Below are 24,441 nucleotides of genomic sequence, written 5' to 3'. Positions count from 1 at the left end.
GCCCCCCTCCCCAGATCCGCTCTATCACTGCAGACAGTTTTTTTTCCACTGAGGTCGATGGGTTTTTTAAATTATTGTTCTTTTCCAGAATAGCCTCTTGCAAAGAGTAAGGAGAAAAAAAAAAAAAAAAAAAAAAAAAAGAGAGAGAGGAAACGCAGAGATTAATTCAAATCTCTGCCAGAAGAACTGTGTTTCAAACGGGGAGAGCTGGACAAAATGCTATGTCTGTGCACTGTCACCATGATTAAATCTCTCCAGCCCCACCGGAGCTCAGGAGGCAGAACCCCCGGCAAGGGCACCCATCGACATCCCGAGGGCCACGGCCCCCAGGGCCTCGGCGGCGGCGCGGGCAGCGCTTCTGGGCCCCGGGCCTGCGGGGCCTCGGCTGAGCCCTGGGCAGCAGTTTGGGAAAAAGTAGGTGAGGTCGAAGCCGACCCGCCTAAACCCCGCGAGTCCCTAATTGTTGTCACAAGACGCAGGATTAGCGCATTGCTGGAATAGCTGTCTGTTTACACTCCGCAGCCCCGCCGGCCGGTAAACACTTTCTAATTGAATTCTAATCACATTCGAATAGCTCCATAACCAGCCTCAGCTGCAATTCATAAAACTTTAATTGCCATCCATAAATCCTCAGATCGCCGAGTGCGGAGTGTCCCTAAAAACACCGTTGCATCGTGCCTGCTCAGGGCCCTCGGGGAGGTGGCGGGGGTGGAGAGCAGGACCAGGGTCCAGCCGACCCCTGCTCGGAGGAGTCCCTACACGGCGGCACTGCTCGCGGCAGGTTGGGGACAAGGATGGGACCGCACGGCGAGACCTGGCCCCTCTCTTCACAAGGCTCGAGTTGCACCTCTGAGCCTTGCTGGTCCCGGGGTCGAGGAAATGCCGTCTCCATCGGAAGGCGAGCAGCAGTTCTCTTTTGCTGCGTTTTAACAGGAGAGCGGGTGTGCGGGAGGGCTTGTAGAATGTCCGCGTTCCGGTCCGGCTCTTGTGCATGATAACCGCCTCTAAACACGTTACGGCTATTGATTCACTCCCTAGCCTTTGCTCAGCCTCTGGTAATCAGGCGTAGCCTGTGTTTTCTGCTTTAGAGCACAATTGTCGCTTCCCTTTCCCGAGTCAAGTGGGATGGGATCCGTGGTCAGTTTTAAACGCCGCTTCGCATCTGCCGAACAAGAACGCGATCGCCCTTCTATTAACGATAAGTCTCTTCTTAAACTCCCATAAAACAGGTCATTGGAAAATCGTGTAATATGCTGCGAATACCTTGGCTTTTTAATGCAATCTGAAATGCTCTGGAGCCACCGACCGTATTTAGCTGTTTATCCAATTTTACTTTGAATGATTGCTTCAGCAAACTTGGTGGAGATCAAAGAATCCCCGCCCTGACATGTTCGCCTTTCATTAGCGCTGCGCGCTGCAGTCCTGAAGCGGGCGGGGAAGTTCGCTTGGAAGTTTTCCGTTTTGATACCGTTTGGCTGAGAACTGTCCAGATATTTGAAGGCTTCGTCCGTTGGAGTAACTGTCAATTTGGCAAGATTCACTCGGGCTGAAAAAGGGAAAAAAGAAAAAAAACCCCAACCAACCCGACATGCACATGTGTGCACAGACAAACACACGCACGATCCCTAACTTTATGTCTGTATCTGTGATCCTGGCTCCTCTGTAGCGGAACGGGGCTCCTGAAGGAGTCCTGCGAGCGGGGTGTGGACCGGACCGGCGAAAGGTGTAGGTCCCGCGCCTTCGTGGGAGTCAGGGCTCTCTGGACCATACTTTTACCCGGGATGGGGGTCGGTGTTGACCCACTTGTTTCAGCGCATCGCCTTCTCCCCTCTCTCCTCCTGAGGGGAAAGGAGAGAGCTCCTCGGGGAAAAACCCCCAACCACAAACTTTCTCTGACTGATTTTACCCCCTCGGGTGTGTTGACAGGGGGATGTGCCTGTGAGTGCGGCGCGTTACGGGACCGCGGCGCAGTCCGGGGCAGCCGCCCCTCCCCGGCTTCCCCGCTCCTATAATTTATCTGGGGCGGAGGCGAAGGACTGAAGTCATCGGGCAGCGAGCGAGCACGCACACTTTGGGGGGGCCCCCGCTTTGCCTTCTCCCCCCCCACCCCCAGCAGCCTCTCCTGCTGGCCGGGGAGATTTAGATCTGCGAGGCTTTCAGCCATCACGTGTTTAAATAGTTGATATAAAACCCCGGCGCAGGGGATCCAGGCGGGGGGACTTTAAGACCAGCCCTCTCCAGGGACCCTTTTGTTCAGCTCGCAAACATAAGCACCTTCTCGCCTCGCCAGGACTTCAGTGGCAACTTGGCCAAGCAGGAAAAACACGACTTTGGGAGAGCCACCCCCGGCTTCGGCAGCCCTCCGAAATGTCCCGCTCTTTCTATGTCGACTCCTTAATCATCAAAGACTCCTCGAGGCCGGCTCCGTCCCTGCCTGAGCATCACCACGGCCAGGACTTCTTCATCCCCCTCAGCATGCCTTCCCCCCTCGTCATGTCGGTGTCGGGCCCGGGCTGCCCGTCCCGCAAGAGCGGGGCTTTCTGCGTCTGCCCGCTCTGTGTCACCTCGCACCTGCACTCCTCCCGCCCCGGCGGCGGGGCCATCCCCCTGCTCAAGAGCCAGTTCCCCGCCGCCGCCGGCGAGGCCCAGTGCTGCCCGCGGCCCGGCCACGCTCACCACCCGCCGCAGCACCCGCCGCCCGCTGCCTCCGTGCCCGCCGCCGCCGCCGCCCTGGGGCACCCGGCGCATCACCCACCTGCCTGCGCCGCCACCACCTACAGCGTCAGCGACCCCCGGAGGTTTCACTGCCTCGGCATGGGTAGGAGCCCTGCGGCTGCCGGGGAGGGGGGGCAGCGGGAGAAGGGGTTCCCCCGAGAGTGCCCGAGGGGGAGCGGCTGCCCCGAGGCGGAAAGCTGTGGAAGAACGTCTTTTCTCTCTCTTTTTGTTTTTGGTTTTGTTTTTTTTTTTTCCCCTTTCCTTTCCCCCGTCCCACTGAAGATCTTGCTTCTTTCCCGTCCAGGAGGGTCCGACTCCAGCCAAATTCAAAACGGGAAAAGGATGAGGACAGCTTTCACCAGCACCCAGCTCTTGGAACTGGAGAGGGAATTCTCCTCCAACATGTACTTGTCCCGCCTGCGGAGGATCGAGATAGCCACGTACCTGAACCTGTCCGAGAAGCAAGTGAAAATCTGGTTCCAAAACAGGAGGGTGAAGCACAAGAAAGAAGGCAAAGGCACCCAGCGCAACGCGCACGGGGGCTGCAAGTGCAACACCAGCCAGGGGCACTACCCCAGGTCGGAGGACGAAGAGTCTCTATCCCCCTCGTCGGCTACCGAGGATAAAGAGATCTCCCCGTTATGAGCCCGGCCCGGAGCTCCGCTCCCGCCGCCGAGTGCCAGCCCGGAGCGGGGAGGCGGCTCACCTGGCACCGCTGCCCCGGGGACAGCAGCCTGCCGACCCGGAGTGGACTGGCCCTCGCCGGCCGGGAGGTTCATTTCATCCCTTCGCAGTAATAGAGAGATATATGAAAATATATTTTTGGAATGTAAATGTTTTAGTCGTGAGAGTTCAACTAAAACGTTATTTATGTAACCCCAGGAGCGGGCACCTGCTCTTCCTAACATGTAACACGGGACTGGACTCGCATGGCCCAGACTGCCTCCCCCCGCCTTTTCCCCAAGGAATGTGAAAGAAAAAGAAAAACCACAAACCGAAAGACGAGACGTTAAAAAACTGAAAAGCAAACAAAAACTTGTAAGGCTGCGAACCTCCTGGATGAACAAAAATAAGAAAAGAAATAAAGATCAGTCATTTGGGTTTGGGACGGCAGGTTGTTTGTGAATAGTTTTATATAAAATTTATATTTATATTTATTTAAATAAATGAGATCAGACGAGAGTTCAATTTTTTTTTCTTGTCCTCCGTAACCCCAAGTGCCACTCTAGTCCAAGCAGCCAAGGTGGGCTGGCTGGAGCAGGGTGCGTTTCTTCACAATCCTTTGTACGGTGGAAGCATCGGTGTGTACGTGTCAGACCTCCCTAAAAACTAGAAATAAATGCCATCGGCTGCTAACCCGACTATGTTTTCTCTTCCCCTGCGACTCGGGCCGGCTGAAGGGCGGAGGAGGGTGGGAGACCCCGCTTCGGCCGAGAGGGATGCAAATGAGGCCGCTTTTCTGAGCCGCGCAGCTTTGTGTTAATTCACAGCCGGAGCCAGCGCACGCCCCCGCCGCGGCTGACAGCTTTCTCCCGTCTGCTCGCCCGGCGGCACCGCGCTGGGGACACCCGGCTGCCGCTGGCCCGGGACCGCCGCTCCCAGCAGCGGAGCCAAGCGAGGGGCTGCGCGCCCGGACACCCTGGCTAGCACTGCCCGGCTCTTCCCCCACTGAGGGGGCTGCCTGCGTGCATCAACCCTTCGCCAGGCTGAAACTTCTCTTCTGTTATCCCGGGATGGTGTTAACCAGAAATCAGTTTTAATCACATTTTTTTCCTCAAGCGGCGGGACAGTATCCAGGCTTTTCGGTGATGATGTCGTTGAGGCGCCTTGGCCGGGCTCACAGAGCAGATCTGAGAGTCGACCTGCTCCGTGGGGTCAGGCTGAGACGGGGCTGAATCCCTCTGCATTCTGCGCTGGGCAGCACCCGGCCGCGGGCCTCGTCCTGCCTTGAGCGGTCTGTCCTGAGCTCCTTGCAGGGGGCTGGTGTTCAGTAGGATGTGGCTGGAGCCAGTCAGTCTCAAATGAGCCTCTTTATAACCTTCTTTCCTGGTTACTGAGTCCTGGCAGACAGCATATGAGCAGATCAGAAATGCCTCTTGCACACTGTGCTATTCCCCACTCACACCTTTTCCTTGGGTGGGTTTTTCATCAACCCCACTTGCACTTTTGACTTGGGTCTCTGAAACTATTGCAAAAACTTTTAGGTAAATAATTCCCTGAACAACCCCTACATTTCTTGTGCTTGATGCCTAATCTGAGAGCTTCGGCTCAGCGGTAGGTCTCCAATTTCACTTGCCTGCTCTGCTTCTAATCAGAAAACAAGCAACAAGCCTGCCTGTTGTTGTCATTGCAATGTGAGTAATCCCAGTGCCCTGGATGCTAAAGGGAGATGCTAGTTGAGAAGAGCTGCTGAGAGCAGCCATAGCACAGCAACACACTGCTCGCCTTTGGGGGAGAGGTCAGGTGCATGGGCAGGCCTGGGTTAGGATGGAGGGGGCCTGGCATGGCCACTGCCCAACAGCCTGGACCAGCTGCAGGGCTTGGGGCAGAGGCAGTGCCCAGCACACCTGCAGTGTGACAGGAGGGGGAAGGAGCAGAAGGACCCAAGTTTCTAGCCTGGATTTGGAAAACAAATACAAACTCTCACTCTTCCATTTCACAATGACCTCATTGCCTCAGCTCAGGGCCTGTACAGAGCCCAGCAGCCCACATCCCAGCTGAGCAGGCGGGGATGTTGTTTACCCAAGTGGCAGCACCCTCTCTTGCCAGGCTGGGGAGATCAGATGGCCAAAAGCTCATGGGCCTGGTGACTTCCTTCCAGGGGACCTCATGGAGGCCTGACTGAGGAGGCTAGCTGTTCTTACTCTAAAATCTGATCTGGAAACTATTGTTCCCCCATGTCTACCCAGCTCCTATAAACCCGTGAGGCCCTTTCCAACCTAGAAGCTCTGGAGGAGGAATTAGCACCGCAGAAAGTCCTGCCCAACCTCTTGGCAGTGTCATCCTCTTACAGGAGGGAGGCAACAGGCCTGCAGCAGCCTGGGAAGGCAAAGCTATGCTGCAGGAGAAAAAGAACCATGGTCTTTCAATTCTAATATGGATTGTACTACAGAACTCAAAGATGTTTTAAAACTGCAAAGATATTTCTTGGTAGTGTGCCTGTTCTCAGTTTAACTCAGTGGGAATATGAAGCTCAGTGAATAAATGACTATTTCCCTCTGCTGATAGAATTAACCTCCTCCAGAGATATGTGAGAAGGGGTGTTTTCATTGCAGTATTTAACAATTTCTTAAAAATAAAATAAAAATAAATTAGTTGCTATTTCTTGTAGTAATCAATGTTTGCATATATCTTTCAAGGGCTGAAAGGAAATAGTAACATATTATCACATGTAAGCTATCCTGTCAAGACAGTGGCTGTCATCACCAGATTTCTCTTTATTTCAAAGTAAATTTTTCATGTTTACAAATTTGGAAAAGAGAAATGACGTGCTGGTTTGCCCCAACATATTTCAGAAGGCTGGTACCATGCTTAACCTGAACCTAGCACTGGGGAGTCCAGGCCAGTGTGACAGGAGCACTGCTGTAATTTGTATGTACCCTAACTTGCAGTAAACATATTATAGGATTTCGAAGTCCAGTGTACAACAGTTAGGAGAAGAAAAAAAAAATCCTAGGCAAATTAAATTAATTTACCTTGTGCCCTGACATTATAATGTGTTGGGGTTTTTCTGTCTTTTTTTTTTTTAACCTTATTCTACTTATTCTTCTCCCCCCTCCCCCAAGGTGCAGATTTTTCCCCCCACTCATTCAATACCTAAGACAGGCAGTGTTCAGCTCCCTATTTAATATTCCTATTATCAGTGGTTTTCTAAGGAAATGAGGATTATGCAGGCGCTCTGCTTATCTGTCTGGCACTTAACTCTCATTCCTTCATAACTCTTAAAACCTGTGACCAATGCCAACCAGTCGGCTGACATGATAGCTCTGCGAGGGTCTCCAAGATGTCGAGTTCCTACCAGTTCTGCAGAGATCAGCAGCGGGCTGGGGGGTCAGACCCAGGAGAGGCCTCAGCTGCCACCCATCCAGTCTGGCAGGAATCAGGTAACCCGTAACTGGGAGGCAGCGGCATGTCTTTTGCCCAGCAGCCTGCTGGAGGAGGATGGCTTCTGGGGGAACAAGATAGTATAACGGAGGCAAACCTTGAGGCAGAGGGTATGGTCAGCAACAGGGCTGGGAACAGAAGCGTTAGAGGATGCTGAAGGACCTGGGGGACATAAGGCAGCATCCAGGTAACCGATTTTTCCTTTTACCGTTCAGTGTGATCCCAAGGCATATTTGTTGAAAGTGCAGTGAACAAGAAACAAATGTTACCCTCTTATTTTCCTTTGGTACTTGTCACGACAATGTTGAGAGCACTGGAAACATGGCTGTATTTATCTTTATCTGTCCCATGGGAGCAATAAATTCGCTTCTGTTTAGAGGTCGAGAACGAAGCGTCGGAGAGTTTCAGATCGCCGCTGCGGCACTGCCCTCGCATCGTGAGGCTCCATGCAACTTCCCAGCCTTATTCCCGTTTTTAGCACCGGATATGTCCCAGGCATGGTCCCGACATACTCCAGCTGCAGTCACTGCACTTACTGCGCATTATCCACCAGATGTGCCCCACTCCGGGCAATCAGAGAAAGACGAGCATGCGGCGGCTATCCGCGGCCGCTGCTGCTAGAGCCGCTCATCTTGACATAACTCGACGGCTGCCTGCTCCCCAGGGTGACGGTATCAGACGGCCGTGTGTTTCCCAGGTGGTTTTCAGGTATGGGACGGCCCCAAAGGCGAGGCCCCGGCCGCCCGTCCAGGCCCCTGAGCATCCACCGCGCTGAGCCCGCCGCCGCGGCCGCCCCCGCCCCGCAGGCAAGGAGCTGCAAGAGGAAGGGCAGCAATTAAACCCCTGCATTTGCACTAGGGATACGAGTTATGTTTGTGTGAGTGACCCCGCTACCGACCTTCTGTAACCTTTCGGGGCTTGAATGAGCAAACATAGCATTCCTCCAACACAGCTTCTCCCCTTAGAAATTTATTTACTTCCTTTAATTCGATTTAACTATTTCCAATTTTAAAAATCGGGGGAGGAAATCATCCGTCTTGAAGAGTCTCCCTGCCCTCGGTCTGCACGGCCGAGATCAGATCCACGGCAGGGACCTCCCCAGTTCTGAATCCTCCGTTTCAACATAATGCCATGCTTCGTTCGGACCCGTTTGCCCAAGGGCAGAGCCGGCAGCGGGCTGCCGGGACCTCGCAGTGCTGGATGCATCTCTCTCTCTCTCTCGGCTGCTCTCTCCAATCCTGCCCTTGAGTTCTCTCGGGTGCGGCTGAAACCGTTCCCCACTGTGGGAGCTCTGGCCGCCTCGCCCATCACCGGCGTCTCGCACCTCTGACCCGGACCTGGGGGAGCGCAGCCCTTGGGGGCAGCTCCCTGTTCCCACCCGTGGTGTGGCCGGAGCACCATGGCAGCATCCGTCCGTCCTGCGCCCGTGCCTCCGGGACAGGGATCCCCAGACCGACGCGCTCAGCGGTCCCGGCCGGCTGCGGGTTCACCCAGGGGTGGACGGAGCGGGCTCGGGTCCGCTAGCCAGGGCCAGAGAGCTCACGGAGAGGAGGGCTCACAGCGTAGGGACCATGATGGCCAGGGGACTGCGGGAAACTCTCCTTCCTCGAACAGCTCCTGTTTTGGAGCTGGAAAAGAGAGGGGACGATCTATCTAATCCCTCTGCATTCATGTCTAGTTTGTCCTAATTTCCTACTCCCTCCTCTCCCGCCGACCCGATCCCGCTGGGACATTGCCCGGGAGCGGCTCACTGGTGCCTGGCGCTGCCCCTGCGGGCACGGACGGGTGAAGCAGCGGCAGCGATGCCCGAGGCTGGGCTGCTGCCCGGAGCTGGGCTGTTCCGCGGGCAGCGCTCGGCTCTCTTCCCCTCTCGCACAGTTCAGCCCGACGGGTCGGGTTTTCTTTCACTCGGTGCCAGACTCAACGGGAACCCAACCCCGCAGCCTCCGCGCACCTTGCTCGGCTGAACTGGGTTTCGTTCTAGGGGAGAAACCCCGGGGAGGGTTTGCAGCCTGGGCCCGGGAGTCCCCGGCGGGACCGCGGCTCTGGGAAGGTGCGCTCGCCCCGCCGGGCCCCGCCGGTGGCTGGGCCGTTCCGCGGAGCCGAAACCCGTGCGCTGGGCAGCTGCCGGGGCGTCCCGCATGACAGCGGAATAACAAACAGCCTGAATGCAATGTGCCACTCGGGAAACCTCGGGGCGTGTGTCCGCGCTGCAGGGCCCTCAGCCCTGGCCGTGAAAGCCCCGATTTCACGCAGGATCTGCTCCGCGCCCTTCTCCGCCCCGCTGCGCGCCTTCCAGCCGGCTCCGCTCCGGGCCATGCACCGCCCCCCGGCCCCTCCGCGCCTCCGTCCCGCCCCGACCCCAATCAGCGTGTCCGGGGGGATTTAAGCTGTTGGAAGCGAACCCGAAGAGATCGGAAGCGTGTGCTGTGTGCTCTGGAAAAATAACTAGTTTCAGATTAATGAAGGAGTGACAATTTCAAGGCTCACGTTGGCACTGCCCATGCCAGAGCGTGGGGAGCTCGCCAGGCTTTGCTTTATATTGTCTACTTTTCTGAAGAGCAGACAAAGATGGATAGAGAGACATTGAAAAGCAGGAGGCGTATTTCAAACAGTTCAATAAAGAGGGTTGTCACTTAAAGACAAGAACCATAGTGCTTTGATGACTTTGTATTAGCCTCACCGTTTCAAATAAGTGACTCTACTCTCTTTGCGGAATTCACCGAGTTTTAGTAGATGACACTTCAGTGAGGCCGCTTTAAACAGGAACAAGAGCTTGTAACTGCGGGGCAAAACTCCTCTTAGGACGGGTTTTGCAAAGAAGATTGCCGACCGAGGGCTTTTTTTTCGTCCTCAAACTAAGTAACCTCGGTAAAAGCAAGGTTTACAGTTTACTGTGAAAAGGCGAGAGAACTCTTCGGCTCCGTACGGATGTAAAGAAAGCATGCCGGGGAGAGACGCTGCTTCCCGGCAGACCCCGGCAATACGAGGACGCTTTTTAAAAATCACTTTTTACGCCCTCCGAGAAAACACCCACGCGGCGCGTCGAAAATAGAGTTGTATGCAACCCCCCCCCCGGCAGCTCACGGGTGTCCTCACCCGCGCCAGGCTAGGCTCTTGTCCCCCAGGTCCCCGGTCCTCCCCGGCCCCGGGCGCCTTGCTCCGGGTGGGAGGACACCTCTCCCCTGCCCGGGGGGCAGCCGGGCTGCCGCAACCCCTGTGTGCGTGCGGCGGGGAGGGATGTAGGGCACAGCCTCGCCGGGTTAGGTTTTTGTGCCAAGCCCGAGGATTTATTATTATTTTATTTTTTATTTATTTTTTTAAAAAAGATGGGGACCCCCGACCGCCGCAGCCCCCCAGGCTATGAAGGCACAGCTAAAGGGCTTCACTGTGGGTTTGAGCGAACCATTTAGTCACTGTTTCATTAGGCACTATTTGAACCTTGCAACATGTGGTAATTTCTGGGGCAAGCTGAAAAGGGGGGATTATGTAGGAGGGACACAAGGAAATTAGCTAACGGTTAATTTAACTCGTTTTCTGGTAGAATTTTCGATACATTCCTAATTGACTGAGGAGGCAGGTGAAGTCTTCAGTTCCAGGCAGACTCATTCACGATGAGAATAAATGGCTCTTTTTCAACTCACACTGCTCACAATATATCATCAGGGAAAAGACATGCAATGAATATGTTGATTTTTTAAAATTATTATTAATGGAATTACACCCTGCTACGCAGGTGTGAAGGTAAAAACCTATACCGCGATGAAATCAGATTAACAATGAAACGAGAATTTTATTAGCTTTCTGTGTCACATAGACCTGGATTTAAACTGTCAAAACAAGAAACAAGAGGTGGAAAAAAGATACTCTGAAGGCAACAGTGCCAATCAACGGGCAGAAGTAGTAGCTTGATATACAAATAATAATTAGCTGTAATTCACTGTCAATATACACACCTCACATCTACGCTATTTATATCACATAGAGAATGTATGATTAACCTATAATGGCAAATCTGTTTTGAGTCCGTGGTTTGCCACTTAACCCTAATCACCCCGATTTGCTATACAAACGCGAACATTTGTTCATGAAGTCCGAGTTTTAATAACATCGGAATTAAACCCTGGCTGAGACCCTTGCTGTGCTTGCAAGGGCAAAGGGCTCAGCCGGATCGGGGTGTCCCGGCGGCATTCGGGAGCAGCCCGGGGAGCAGCAGGACAGGAGCTGTGACCCTGCACGGAGCAGCTCCGGAGAGCGACGGGCTGGAGGCGACCGTGCGGCGGGCAGCTCCGGGCAGAGCCGGGCGGGGGTGACCCGCACCGGGAGCAGCGTGTTGGTGGAGACCGCACCGGGTACCGTAGGAGTGACGGGCTGGAGGTGACCTTGCACCGGGGAGCGGCGGGCCGGCGGTGACCCTGCACCGCGCACCGGGAGCGGCGGCGCTACCTGCGCGGCGTGCGGAGAGGCGGTGGGTGCAGGGCCCGCAGCCAGGGGAGCCCGCCACGTCTGCCAAGGGCCCGTTTGTAACCTGCTATAGAAAATGGAGGTATTCTGCATGACAAAGCCCAATTAAGCTCGCTATTCAGGACCTCTGCAGCTGGTAGCCCATTGGGAAAGTGGGAGGAAACGCGAATATATTAATTATGCGAAGAGGCGGTGAAAAAATACCAACCACCGCGGTTCTGGGTTGGGTGTTGGGTATGTTTGTTTGGTTTTTTAAGTGTCAGTCCCGTTATTGATGCATGGATTTGGTGGCAGGGGCGGTGGGAGGAGGAGGGGCGGGGTTGGGAGGGGCGGGGCGCTGCCTGGGGGGCACAAGCCCCAGCTCCAGGCCTGTCTCAGAGTCCCCCAGGAGCATCCCCTGCCAGCCTCGGGGTATTTGCACAGAGGAGCAAAGGAGGCTGCCTGCCAGGCTGCAGGAAACAGCTACAGGCTCTGGTAAAACTGCAGTTTAATACGCTAGGAAAGTTGTCGGTTTTCCCTAAGAATTATCTGTATTTTTTAATTGTCACTCAACAGGGGTCAACTGTAAGCCTGCCAAAGGGCTTTCACAGACTGAGGGGCACTAAACCCTAGGACAGACTGAAGGCCAGCCAAAGAAGAGAAAATACTGGAGACCTCAGGTTAAGATTGACCTAGACATACTGTTTCCTCTTCATTTTTAGATTTCGAAGCCAATGGGCCATAATATATGCATGGCTATACGGAAAATACAATTTCAGACTCAAAATTCAAAGTGTCTGAGAAATACCTTACATGACATAGTCACCTTAGTCTAAATAATTCAACTGTTGTAATAACAGATGAGTTTTAGTTCAGAACTAGTGCCACTGCCCACAGAACTGTGCTTGGCATCACACAGTCTTCAACCCTGGCCACTAATGCATGCACATGATCTTTCCCTTTTCCTCTGTAGAAGGATACAATGACAAAGTAAATCCAAGCTATTTTTATCCTATGAGTGCTACCAGTCTTCTCAAAATAGGATTAAGCTTAGGCCAGAATGTGGTCAACTATACATGCAGAAGATGCAAATAGTAATGAGCCAAGAAATATACTTGGCATATGACATGTGCAATACATTTGAACAAAAATTTGGTATTCTAATTTTTCCCCAGTGGACTTAGATTTTAACTAAGCTACCACTATTATCCCATTCTTCTAGAACAGTTGTCAAATCAGTTGTGGCCTCATATTCTCGGTATTGCTACAGAAAACCAAGTAGATACTATGAAGGAGGGGTACATAGCTTTTTGCTTCAATTCCCCTGAAAGGCTGGTCCTGGCTTTTGATGCATATTCTGGAGAGGATAGACAGGGATCCTATGCTGACTTTTATTAAGCTAGTAATAGTAGACATCACAAAGCCTTTAGACATGTGAGTGATTCAACTGAGTACAGGAGAACTGGGTTGGTGAGTCAATCTTGCTTGTGTAAAAACTGCAATACCTCTGAGGTGGAGCTGGGATACTGGCAGAAAAAAATGCTACTTGATGCCAACAGCATCGATTTTCATGTTGCTATCATATTTTTCACCTGCTCCCACAGTTTTGTTTTGAGATTGCATTTTTTTTACTCAGTCAAATGAAAGCTGGATTTTAACAAGTTAAAGAAGAGCCATCAGGAGGTGGTGGGGTTTATTTATTTATTTATTTATTAATTTTTTTTTTTAAGGACCTGACAATTTTTCACAGGCAAAACATACCAGCTCTAAAATCATTATATTAAAATGCTGATGCCATTAAAAGTTCACAAGACAGAGGTGGTTGGTCGGTTGGTTTGTTTGCTTTTGTATTGTCTGTTTTCTCTAGATAAAAACATATCTCAGGATCTGATTTGTCTTTTGTATTTAATGTAACACTGAGTGTGCTTAGGCAATGTACAGTTTAATAGATTGTGGCATTTCAGTCCACTGGATTTTCAGCAAAAGTTGTCAAATTGCAGTACAGTTGTCAAAGATTCTTTCTGTTTCTCAATTGCTATTAAATGTGAGCAAGTGATCGCATGCCCAGAAAGTAGCTTTCAAGTTTTTGCTGTTTCATAGGTGAAGATAAAATCCAGTGAGTTCCAAACACAAGTCTACCCAGGCTAGGCTGCCTCAGCAACATATTGTCTCTTGAGGCAATCTCCCACATTGTGATAAAATGAGCAGATCTTTTTTCTCTTCAGAACTAACTTTCAGAATAAGTTTAAGCTAGAAATTTGTTTTAAGGAAACAATTCAGACCTTGCAGGTGAACAGCAGGGTCACCTGCTGTTACAGGTGAGCATGAGAAGAAAGAACACCCCAGTTAGTTGAAGACCTTTTACAAAGCAGGTGGACTCCTTCAAACATCTTGATTCAGGACTTGATACTTTTGGAAACATTTTGGAAGAAGACTGAGATCATTACCTTGATACTTGGAGAGCATCTGTATTGCATATACTACCACTAGAGGTAGTAGGGGCAGCAGATGCACATCTCCATGGGGTAGGAGAGCATGCGTCCGCTGTCATGGTGCTGAGCTCTGTGACTGCACCCATGCTGCTGAGATTGGAGTATCAGTGCTGGAGCTCCCCATCCTGAGGGCACCAGCCGTTGTGTCCATCAGAAAAACAAAGGGGACAATGCTACTTTTTATGTGGAGGGAAATCCTGTGAAAGTAAATGAAAGCGAATCCTGAGAAGCACAGGCAGCCGGCACGATATGTATCAGCCTTGTTTATGCTGGAGTCTCATGAAAGAAGCCAGTGCTGTTGCTGGAAAAGGCAGCCTTTGCCTCCCGTCATTCCTTGCCTCTTCTCTGAGCTGTCCCATCCTTTGCACTTGTTTCTTTCCTGTGGAAACTTCTGCCTTTGCCTTCATCCCGTTTCTTGAGAAGTACATGAAACCACAGGAAATGATCAGGTCATCCTGTTTACAGCCCTGCACCTACATGGGAGGAGATAGCATCAATATATCTTTAAGATTTCTACTCCCTTCCTAATGGACATTAGCTAATAGATCTCAAAATTACAGAGGAGCTGAGTGGGTGGGACAAGTTTGAGAAACAGACAGAAGGAGGGAAAGGCAGATTGCCCTCATAAATTTAATCTCTTTAAAAAATGAGGCTTACAGTATCAGCTGCTGGCAGAAAATACACTCCCATAGTTGCTAGGTCAAAGTTGAGATGGTTTGAAAAACCTTCAGTGTAAATGCAGCCTTTGAAAGAAGTTTTTCCAGAGGAAAAATTCTACAATGCTTGAGGTACAGGAATGTCAACAGGCACATGTTGAGCCTGCAGCCATAAAGCTGACATACTTTGGTGGTCCTTTGCCCCTAGAACTAGGAGATTCTGACTGGCAAAGAAAAGACTTGCATAAAACTGCAGGAAGAGGAGTCAGTAAACATAGTGCATGTTCAGAGCAAAGGACAGCACAGATTTGTTGTTTTCATAACTGTTTTTTCCCTTGTTAGTCTTGTGTTTAGTTCTTCCCATAACTCTAAAGGGAAGTAGAAGAGATCTACTGTTTTTTTTCCCTTATGTTAGTGTTTCCCCAGCACCCCGAGAAAAGCTCAGGGGCATACAAAGAAATTTGACATTTGAAACTGAGGAGAAATTTCTGTGTAAATAGTAAACAGGCCATACAAAAGTTTGAAAGCTATTTCTGTTTCACCACAATTTAGAACTTCCAGCTCCAGCTTCCCCAGATTCTGCAGCAAGCCACAGTCCTCAGCCGGCATGTTCCCCCTCTATCTTCACCTGGACCTTCCCATTTCATCTCATTTAGACCTAGGTTGTTTTGAGGGAACTTGGGAATCTCCTCCCAGGTGATACTTTGCAGAAAGATTTTTTTCTTTTTTCTTTTTTTTTTTTTTTTTATGGGAAAGAAGGGTATATTATACTCCAGTTTTTCTACTAGGGCACAGAGCTAACAACTCAGAAACCATTTGTTTTTCTGGATTTGTGTTATTCCCTTTCGATGTTTTGGAGGTCCCTTTCACCTTCCAACATCTTTACCCTTTGAAAACAAGTGGAATAATATTGGACACTGGTTTATAATTTAATTGTTGTTTTTATACACATGCTTTCTATTAAACATGTAAGTGCATGCACAGTTCTTTTTACACACTGAAAGGAGCTATAGAAACTCACAGGAAATTGTGCGTTTTAAGAGACTATTTACACATTAAAATTGTATACATTTGTAAAAGGCAAGTTTTTGGCAGGGGATGCTGGCAAGCCTACAGAATTAATGGTGCTGGGGATGGGCGACATCCAGACCTGAGACAAGGAGTGAAAGAAGATGTGGTTTGGCTAGCTCCAGGAGGGACTTTGGTGGGGAGTACAGTCCTTGGAGCAATTTGGTCCAAGAGGGAATTTGAACTGTTGCCATCTCATAGAGAGGGGAAACCACTGCAGCCAAAAAGAGGATTGAAATTTGGGGTCAGTTCAGGGGAGCTGGGTGGCGGTTCCCCTCTGGGCCCTCTTTGGAGTGCATGTTGAAGGCAAAAGGTGAAGGCTGAAAAGAGAAAGTATAGAACAAAGTTATTCCCTGCGAAAGGGAGTGTTTTGATTCATTGGCAATTTTACTGTTTGAGCTGCCAGACTGTATAAAAGGGGGAACAGGAATGACCATCAAATCAAAGAGAGGACATGGATTTGAAAACTTCATTCTTATTGTATCCAGAGGAGAAAATGGCACAACATGAATCCATTCGAGGGGCAATGATTGTAAATGAGAATGGGAATGGCATAAAGGTAACCTGTTCCAGTCCTAACAAGGTACACTTGTGTGGTCCTAACACCCTTTGACTCTTTATTTTGTACAATTTGCCAATTTCTTTGCTAGAACAACTGCATGCTCATAGCCCTGGAGCAGTGCATTAGCAAATACTTTTTCATCTTTGAAGAACAGAAACTTCCAGTTTAACTACATTAATGCCAATCACTAAATGTTTTTGAACTGCTCTAGAGCATAATGAAAGTGATGTTACAGTGACTAAGGCAATACTTGCTATATCAGCCTATCCCAGTCACTTAGAGCACTCCAAAACTTAAATTTTTGTCTAAGATGGGCTGTGCTTATTCTCAGCAGAAAAGGTCAAGAGACAAACATTTCAAGCATGGCTCAGATATGTGCAACGCAACGGGACCCACAAACAAACCTTGAAGTGCCTGTGCAGACATGTGTTTGCACATGCAAAGCAGGATGTACACATAAATGGGAGTTTGCTCACACACACTAACTAACTGGAGCAGAAAACAGTGTGAAAATGTTGCTTAAATTGTTTTGGAAAGTGGAGCAGGGTGGTGATATTTGCCTGGGCCACTCCATGCTGTTAGCTATTTCCCATTCTCCTGGGAAAGCACTGGGAAGGTCTTGCTGGTTTGTAGGCTCAGCTTGCTGGGTTGTATCCAGTTAGAAGAGAAGCAGAATTGAAATTCAGGAGTGAATGACAGTGAGGATCAGACAAATCCTTATGGAAAAAGCTCCTGGGAACTGTTAGAGAGCTGCTAATTCTTAAAGCCAAAGTCAGAGAAGGACTGGGAGTAAATATGGGCCAGGATGAAAACTGAGTCTCTCCAGTTAGGTGATCCTCTAACTCTTTTTGGTATAGTCTTGTAGAACATTCATATTTCTTAACATAATTTGTTCAAATCTGATTAGAAGATGTGTGATCCCTCTATGTACTCGTGGCACCTTACCAGAACAGGCAGGAAATCTCAACATTATGTGTCCTTTAGCAAATAAATGACAGCTTTGAGAGGTACTGATGAGGGAAAATATACCCAGGCTAAGTTTCTAAATTACTTTGCATTGTTTTTAATTAAAAAATCATAGTACAGATGAGAAGACGGGATGGGTGATGTCTTCAAATTCAGGGCTTATTTAGGTATTCTATCTAACACAAAAGCTATTTCTAAAATTCTGTTTTAATTATCTATCCCAGAGGAATTAGTTATTTTAACTTATTTGCATTTTTCAATACTTTCTGGTACTTAATAATCTAGAAATGCTGTCTTTTTTAGGACTCTATTGTCCTTCTGCTATTGTGGTATTTGGAAAGCATTCACCATGTATGTATAGTCAGTGATCTCATCTTAAATTTATTATCAGTATTCTGAGCAAAAGGAATAGATTTTGAACAAAAGGAATAGTCTTGAAGTTGTGTGCACTGAAATAAATACAACTGTTTATTTGAATGGATCATAATGCATTCATGCATCTCAGCAACATTATGGCAAAATAATTCTCCAGATACGCAGATTATAAAATGGCAGGAGGTGCAAGTTGTTGTCTGAATGAAATGGATTCTCTCTGAAGGTTTGTGTTCAAATGCAAATATGAAAAGACTGATGCTTGCATTGCTTTTAGATATCTGCAGGATATCTGGAGCTAACACTTTCATAGAGCCATTGCAGCACGTCATCAGCTGTGCTGTTGGCAACCCAAAAGTAAAAGTGATGTGGGACACTTTCCATCAGCTTTCTTTTTCTACTCTTCTAAGGTTTTATTAGCCTGATGTTTATCCTCAAGGAACCAATCTACTTTCCTGCATCCACAATGCAGAACAAAACTGTAAGACTGTACTGCACCTTGATTCAAAATAATTCTCTGACAAAAATGAATGGAAAGCTATCATTGCCTTTATGCTGCTTTAGATGATTTTATTTATTTATTTAAGATTCTCAGTTTCCTGAAATAGTAGAAAGTATTGCTTGTTGGATCTTTCCCTGATCTATTTCTTAGAGAAGAATTATTGACATTCCTCCTTCTTATGTTGAGTGAGGAGGATGAAAATAATGGACCACTGAGTACAGCTTGTTGGCCAAAGACCAAATTTTGGAAATGCTGCTGGCTATATTAGTTACAACTCAAGATCAGCTCAACAAAAAGGAATGCTGGTGAAGGCTGGTGCATTTGTCCGTATCCACTTTTGCATTCAACAGGTTGCCATTCCAGTCTTTTGCATCTTCCAATAAGTTACCTGGAAGTTTGGAAGAAAAAAGTGTCTGATTTCTAGAAAGGCCTACACTTTTAGAGTATGTTTGTCTGAAACCAGTGACAAAGTACTATTTGATTTCATTGACTGCAGAGTCAGTTCCCAAGGTAATATTGATGGACATAAGAACTTTCAATGTATAAAACCTAGATTGTATAATAGTATAACACAAGACAGCTACTCCTATGATACTCTCCTATGCATTCAATCATACGTTATTCCTCAAACACATTTTCAAACATTTCATACATTTTCAAACAGCAAAAATTAATGTGCTTTATTAAATGCTCAGTGAGATAATTTTTATGTTGAATTACTGCACACATGAGGTTTTTCTGTCATTTCGTGGCCATCAGAATGTTGACTTTGAGATTCAGGAACACTACCAAAGCCTTAGTGCAGATTCAGAAAGATAAATATATTTCTGGTATTCAGGGTGAAAACTTGCAGTCTTCAGTCTGAAGATGGTAAGACACTATAATGAGAGGGTATTTGTTACAAAAAAGAAAACAGAAATACACTTTCAGGTTGTAAGGCACCTTGGGAAGAAATTTCTTTTCTTTCTTTTTTTTTTTTTTTTTTTTTTAACTGAAATGTACACACAGATTATTTTCTGTTAATAAAGAATGGTAATAATTAAAGAACACATTTGAAAACAATTTTACTGCAAGCATAACAACCTAAGGAAAAGTGAAATAACATTTCTAAAATACAGGCTTGAGCCACTTCAGCACAATTATTTTCCTCTATTGACTGTGTCCCAGCCTGCTTAAATAAATAGCTTAGATGCCTGAATGCCTGAAGCAAGGCAAAATGAACCCTCATTGGCCAGAAGAAAACTGAAGTATGGGAATTTGCTATGCTATATATTTTACAGGGTGTCAGAGCTTCCCGTTGTTTCCCATTTATTCGGACTTCAGAAATGTGAGAACTGTTAAAGACAAGACAACCTCCCACCCTTTGCTCTACGTAATGATTGTAAAGTGTTGTAAGTATGCCTCAGCATTTATGCACTTTTTTTTTTTTAGTAGTGAAATAACATCAATATTGCCAAAAGATTGATTTTATTTTTAAGGTGCCTAGAATACCCAGCAGTGTGTTCAAATTTTTTGAGAAACATAATCATTAAACTGCATAGAGGATTTCAGCTTGAAATACTCAAAAGAGTGTCAGAGAGAGATAGACACTTTACTAGAAGCAAACAGTTCCCTTGCTTGGAGCACAAAGAGCTGTCTTGTTTATAGTGTTTCAAGTGAACCATTTCAGAGGTACTGCAGAGGTTTTACAAGAGGAGTTGACAGTGCTATTGTTAATCCCACTCATCAGTATACAGGGATTTCCCCTTGGGAACCAAGCCCAACAAGCCTCTGAATCAGAAGACTTTCTTATTTAATGACTTCTTTACAGACTTGATCCTGCTCCCACTTCTGTTGGATGAGCAAAAGACATTGCACACATGTGCTCTAAAGAGAAATCTTGCAAATAGTTTCTAACAGGAGGGAACTGTAGGTCGGTGCTTTTAGAATTTCATGACCATTGATTAATCTCATCACTATGGCTATACACTGGAAATGTATCCAGGCTTTTAATTAGAGAATTCAGTATCGTTTAAGCACACTTCAAAGGTTAAGTATGTGATGAAGTGTTTTCCTGAATCACTCCCTGGAGACACCTCCCTCTTTCCATTGAATGCAGAGGCAACCAGCTCATCCTGGGTACCTGTGTGGAGACAGCCAGAGCTGCCTGCTCCAAGTTCTTTCTCAGTGGATATAGCTCTGAAATAAGGTTGGACAGTTTCCCGTTTCCCCATCCTGTATGACAAACCATCAGACAGTGTCTCTCTCTCCAGCTCTGACTCTCAGCGTAAAAAAAACTCCTTCAAGCTGGCATTAGACTCTTTTGGGCAAGTTGTGCTGCTCTTTATATCAGAGCTCTGAAGGCTGCGGGAGGCTTCTTCAGCACAGGACTTCTGCTCATAAGTTTATCTGGACCCCCCGTTTGTTTTCTTAATACTAAATGTTGACTCTTAATGCCTGGGGGAAAACCAGTTGTGGATGTATTCCCTGCCAGATTGGAAAATTTCCCAACTTTTACGGGGACATACAAAGGCATAGCTGAGATTTTTCTACTTTTCCTAGATTTTCCTAGATTTTTCCTGCTTAATTTGCACACAGGGGTGTTGGTGTAGTAAGAGGCAGGAGGATTTTCAAATTTGGGGTTTTTTTAAATGTATGTGTGAGGTCTAATTTCCAGTCCTGCCCTCTCCTCACTCCATATCTTCATCTTCTTGTGAACTTTCTACAGTTCTTCCTGGGCAAGTTTATTCCTTAGAGTGAGTAGCAGCCTTTCAAACAGGCTTTATTTTGAATTAGGGGATCTAACGGAGGAAATCTGAAATACCTTTGACTTAGGAATAGCAATTATAGGCAGATGCATAGGCAGCCTGGGCTAGTAATTCGACATCAGCCCTTTGGCAGGCAAGAAATGAAACCCACTAGCGAGAAAACAGGGGATAGGTGGGTCAAACCCCTTGCTCCTCCCAGTTCCCCCATCCCCATCCAACCTGTACCATGGCTGTGAGAGCATGGGGTGGGATTCAGAGTGAGCTCATAGAGCAGCTCATGCTTGGTTGCTGGATGGCAGGTATGTGATGCCAGTGTAAAGGATGGGAATTTCTGCTCTCCCCATCATGGAGCTGAGAGCTGTTGAGGGAATGCAGCTCATGCAGCCTTGGCAAAGAGGCAAAGACTGGGCAAAAACCAAAAAGGTCTGATTTATATATGCAATACTATTTTGACAGCTTTATAAGGAAAAAGAGAAGGAAGTAGAAAATGGTATAATACAGGTAACCACACATAAACTTCTGTGAGGTTTTATCCAGAAGCACCTTCACACATGATATAGAGCAGTTCTAGATGGAGGCAGCACACACAGCATAAAATATTAAATGTACTTTTATCAATGACATTACTTCTTTATATTAATGTTGACCTCAGTTTCAAGTCATCTTTATAAGTTTCCGTATTGGGCCCCAGAGTTACTCTGCTGGTATATTTTCCAAACTGGGAGGATTTCTTGGCATTCTTTGCTTCCTCTTCCTCAACACTGCTAATTCATGGAGCACTTCTGCAGTTCCACAAGGCTGGGAAACTCATACTGCACACCCAAAATCAAGGCTGGGATGATAAAAGAACCTTTCATGTCATGGGTGAAAAATACTGATGCCTTTTTTAAATGAAAAGGAAACGATACTTTGAAATGTCAAACACACACATATATATACACAGATTTTTTTTTCAAGTACACGTAATACGGATGAATAAATTTAATATGAACAAGTGTTCAGTTTGAGAAGACTCTCAATTGAACAGAAATTTCCTGGCGTAGTTTATATTAAATGGCAGGTAACATACACCTGCTTTGTTCTCCTACCTGATTCTCCTTTCATACATAAGGTGTGCAGCAATGTGGTGTTAGTGCAATGGGACTCCTCCTGATTTGGACCTATGTAGGCAAGAGTGGGACCTCTTTATGCTGAGCTGATGAACAGTTTGTTAAACTGCTCAGGAAAATATTTTGACAGATGAGAAAAAAAGCCTATAACACAGCATTCAATATGTTCAGTTGGTGTTGCTGTCATTTAACAGCGGGGTGAAATTTGACAACATAAATTTCTCATAAGTTTTCTCAGGAAAGCCAAATTTTTTTCTTGATTTCAGTGGTACAGAACCTGGTCTATCAAGCAAGTACTGTCATTCCCAGAGGGCTCAGCCCATTTTCAGATTTATGGGGTTAACTCCCTTACAGTTTGATTTAAAATAGTTATAATGGGCTGTGCGAAGGTTTCAAATGATTAATTATTTGAGTAATACTGCTTTTTGCAGTAAAAGGACCAACTGTTATTTCCATTCCTCCAGAGTTCTTAAGAGTTACGGCCTCTTCCTGGCATAATTTGGAAAAGAGTGCTGATTTGCTCCATTTTAAAAGCAGCTCTAAGCATGATGGGAAAATGTTACGTACCAGATCTTCTTTCAGTGAAATCACCACTGCTGCATTTTAATATTTAGAAAGAACAACACTAGCAAGAATCCTGCGATCTGTTTTTATTCTTGCATAGAAACATAATCAACTGTCTCAGGAGGGAATAAGACTTCATGAAACTGAAGCCTGGGAAAAATGTTACGCTATCATGTCAGTGGTTGTGTTTATGATGATAGGAAAGTTTTTCTGCTTTGAAACCAAGAGCAGGTGGAGCAATATGATTCGTTTTCTACATTGGCTTTCTCTCCTGTAAGAATTGAAGTGTATCAAAACAAATCAGTAAAGGAGTTTTCTGTTTGTATTTGTTCTACGTGCACTTGATACCTATTTATCAATATCACGCTGAATCCCAAATCCCTGACCTGGAGCTGAGCTGCAGCTTTGCTCAAGAACAAAACAGTTGTGTCAGTGCCTGAGAGTCTGGGTAACAGAAGGCTGCAAGCATTGCCTAAAATAAGATGTTTAGGACTTGGTGTGCTGTTTTTAAGAGAGAAAAAGGTGCAGCCATTTTTAGATGACAGGCCATGGTAATATTTCTGGGGTAAAAACTCTTTGGGATAAATTCCTTGGTGTAAATTCTTTGGTGGCTGGGTGGCGGAAGATGTCCTAGCACAGCTGTTTGTCCTTATCCTCCTACCACTTGTGTCTGCCTGTGGAGCAGCTCCCATAAAGCCCTTCCCTTTTTATAGTCAACAGAGATGGTCCAGGTTAACTTAATTGGTTTAAAGAGGGGATTTTTGCTAACCTGACCTGTTTTATCAGAAACATATTAGGGAACAATTCATGAGCAGCTGAGCAGACAGTACAGGAACTGATGGAGTTTCCATGTGAGGATGGGTGAAAGGAGCAGAGGAGATGAGACGCTCTAAAATCCAAGCTGCTATGATGGTAACAAACTCAGTTGCTCAGCAGGTCATATTAGCCTGGGCATGGTGCCATGCAGCTGAGGGGACAACGCGCAGTCAGCAGTGGCTCTGGGATCTCTGTAACATGTCCTGCTGTGTACTGTAGACATCTACTTTGTGTTTTCTTCAGACCATTCATGCTACAACTGTTTTTATGAGGCAAAAAGAGCCTCAGACTTGACAAGATGCACAGACTTGAAGTCCAAAATGAAGTTATTAGCTCATCTAATGTGGGCTCCCATATATCTCAGGATATTAAATTTCACCTATTTATTTTCTGCAGGCTGGAACTAATCCAAAGCCTACTGCAGCCTCTGGACTTATTCCAGCAAATTCAATGGGTTCTGATTCAGGCTTTGAATCAAGCCTTAACTTTATACATTTTTGATTATTGAAAGGACTCTAATCCCCTCCTGCCTCCATGTGTGCTGATACAGAGACCTCATTTTCCATTGGTTAATACTGGAATTTGTCACTCTGCAGGAAACACGCTACATTTTAAATCAATGCAGTCAATCAGTGTATTTTTCTAATAGATTTTGTGGGTATGTTAGTGGAGCCATGTGGCACAAACTCAGGACATGGTTGACATTAATTATTTCTAAAACTCAATCAGCTGTGAGCATAGAAACAGAAGTATCATCCTTCAGCTTCAAAATACATGTCTCTGCCCCCTGAGTCACAGATTATGTCCCCAGAGGTGGAAGGTGAGTCACACACTCACAGGGGTAAACCAGTATCCCTATTCAGGTACATACTCTCAAAGCTTTGTGGAAAAAAAAAAATCTGACTGGCTGCTGGAGTAAGGAAAAGCAGGAATTTCCCTTACACTGTTCACAAAAATAACAAGTGGAAAGCTGAAAGTTTGGTCCAAGGCAAAATGTTTTTGTTTCTGGAAGCAGCAGAGAAAAAGGGGAGATGAGAGATGACAAGGTAAACTCATGAAACAAGGGTGGCATTTGCACTGTGAGCCTGAGCAGACAGAAGGAAATATTTCCCTCTGCCTTGGGGAAGTCTCCGTTCTGTGTCTCTCAGCAACCAAGAGGCAATAAGTATACGCAAGTGAGAGGAAGCTGGCACAGTACCAGCCCCTATATACAATTATTTGAAGAAACTTAGATGTGAGTGCTGAAGAGAAAAGAGCCCCTGAGAACATGAAATGATAGGAGCTGTGTGCAGAGTTACTTAGGAAATACCCACAAACTTCATTCC

General features: G+C 47.1%; 1 protein-coding gene across 1 annotated transcript; it reads left to right on the top strand.

The window, feature by feature from the left end:
* Positions 1-2,367: 2,367 nt before the first annotated feature.
* Positions 2,368-3,360, top strand: GSX2 (GS homeobox 2). The gene is made up of 2 exons (XM_065634636.1): positions 2,368-2,818; positions 3,020-3,360. The coding sequence occupies exons 1-2, from the start codon at positions 2,368-2,370 to the stop codon at positions 3,358-3,360; spliced, it is 792 nt and encodes a 263-aa protein (XP_065490708.1).
* Positions 3,361-24,441: the final 21,081 nt, after the last annotated feature.

This window comes from Caloenas nicobarica, chromosome 4 (genome assembly GCF_036013445.1).
Source record: "Caloenas nicobarica isolate bCalNic1 chromosome 4, bCalNic1.hap1, whole genome shotgun sequence".
In the NCBI taxonomy this organism is placed as follows: Eukaryota; Metazoa; Chordata; class Aves; order Columbiformes; family Columbidae; genus Caloenas; species Caloenas nicobarica.
This window is presented reverse-complemented; position numbering and strand designations above follow the sequence as displayed.

Excerpts from the sequence above, each read along its gene's own strand:
- GSX2 (XM_065634636.1), top strand. The coding sequence starts at position 2,368 with ATGTCCCGCTCTTTCTATGTCGACTCCTTAATCATCAAAGACTCCTCG. Across the intron at positions 2,819-3,019 it reads GTTTCACTGCCTCGGCATGG|GAGGGTCCGACTCCAGCCAA; the intron begins GTAGGAGCCCTG and ends TTTCCCGTCCAG.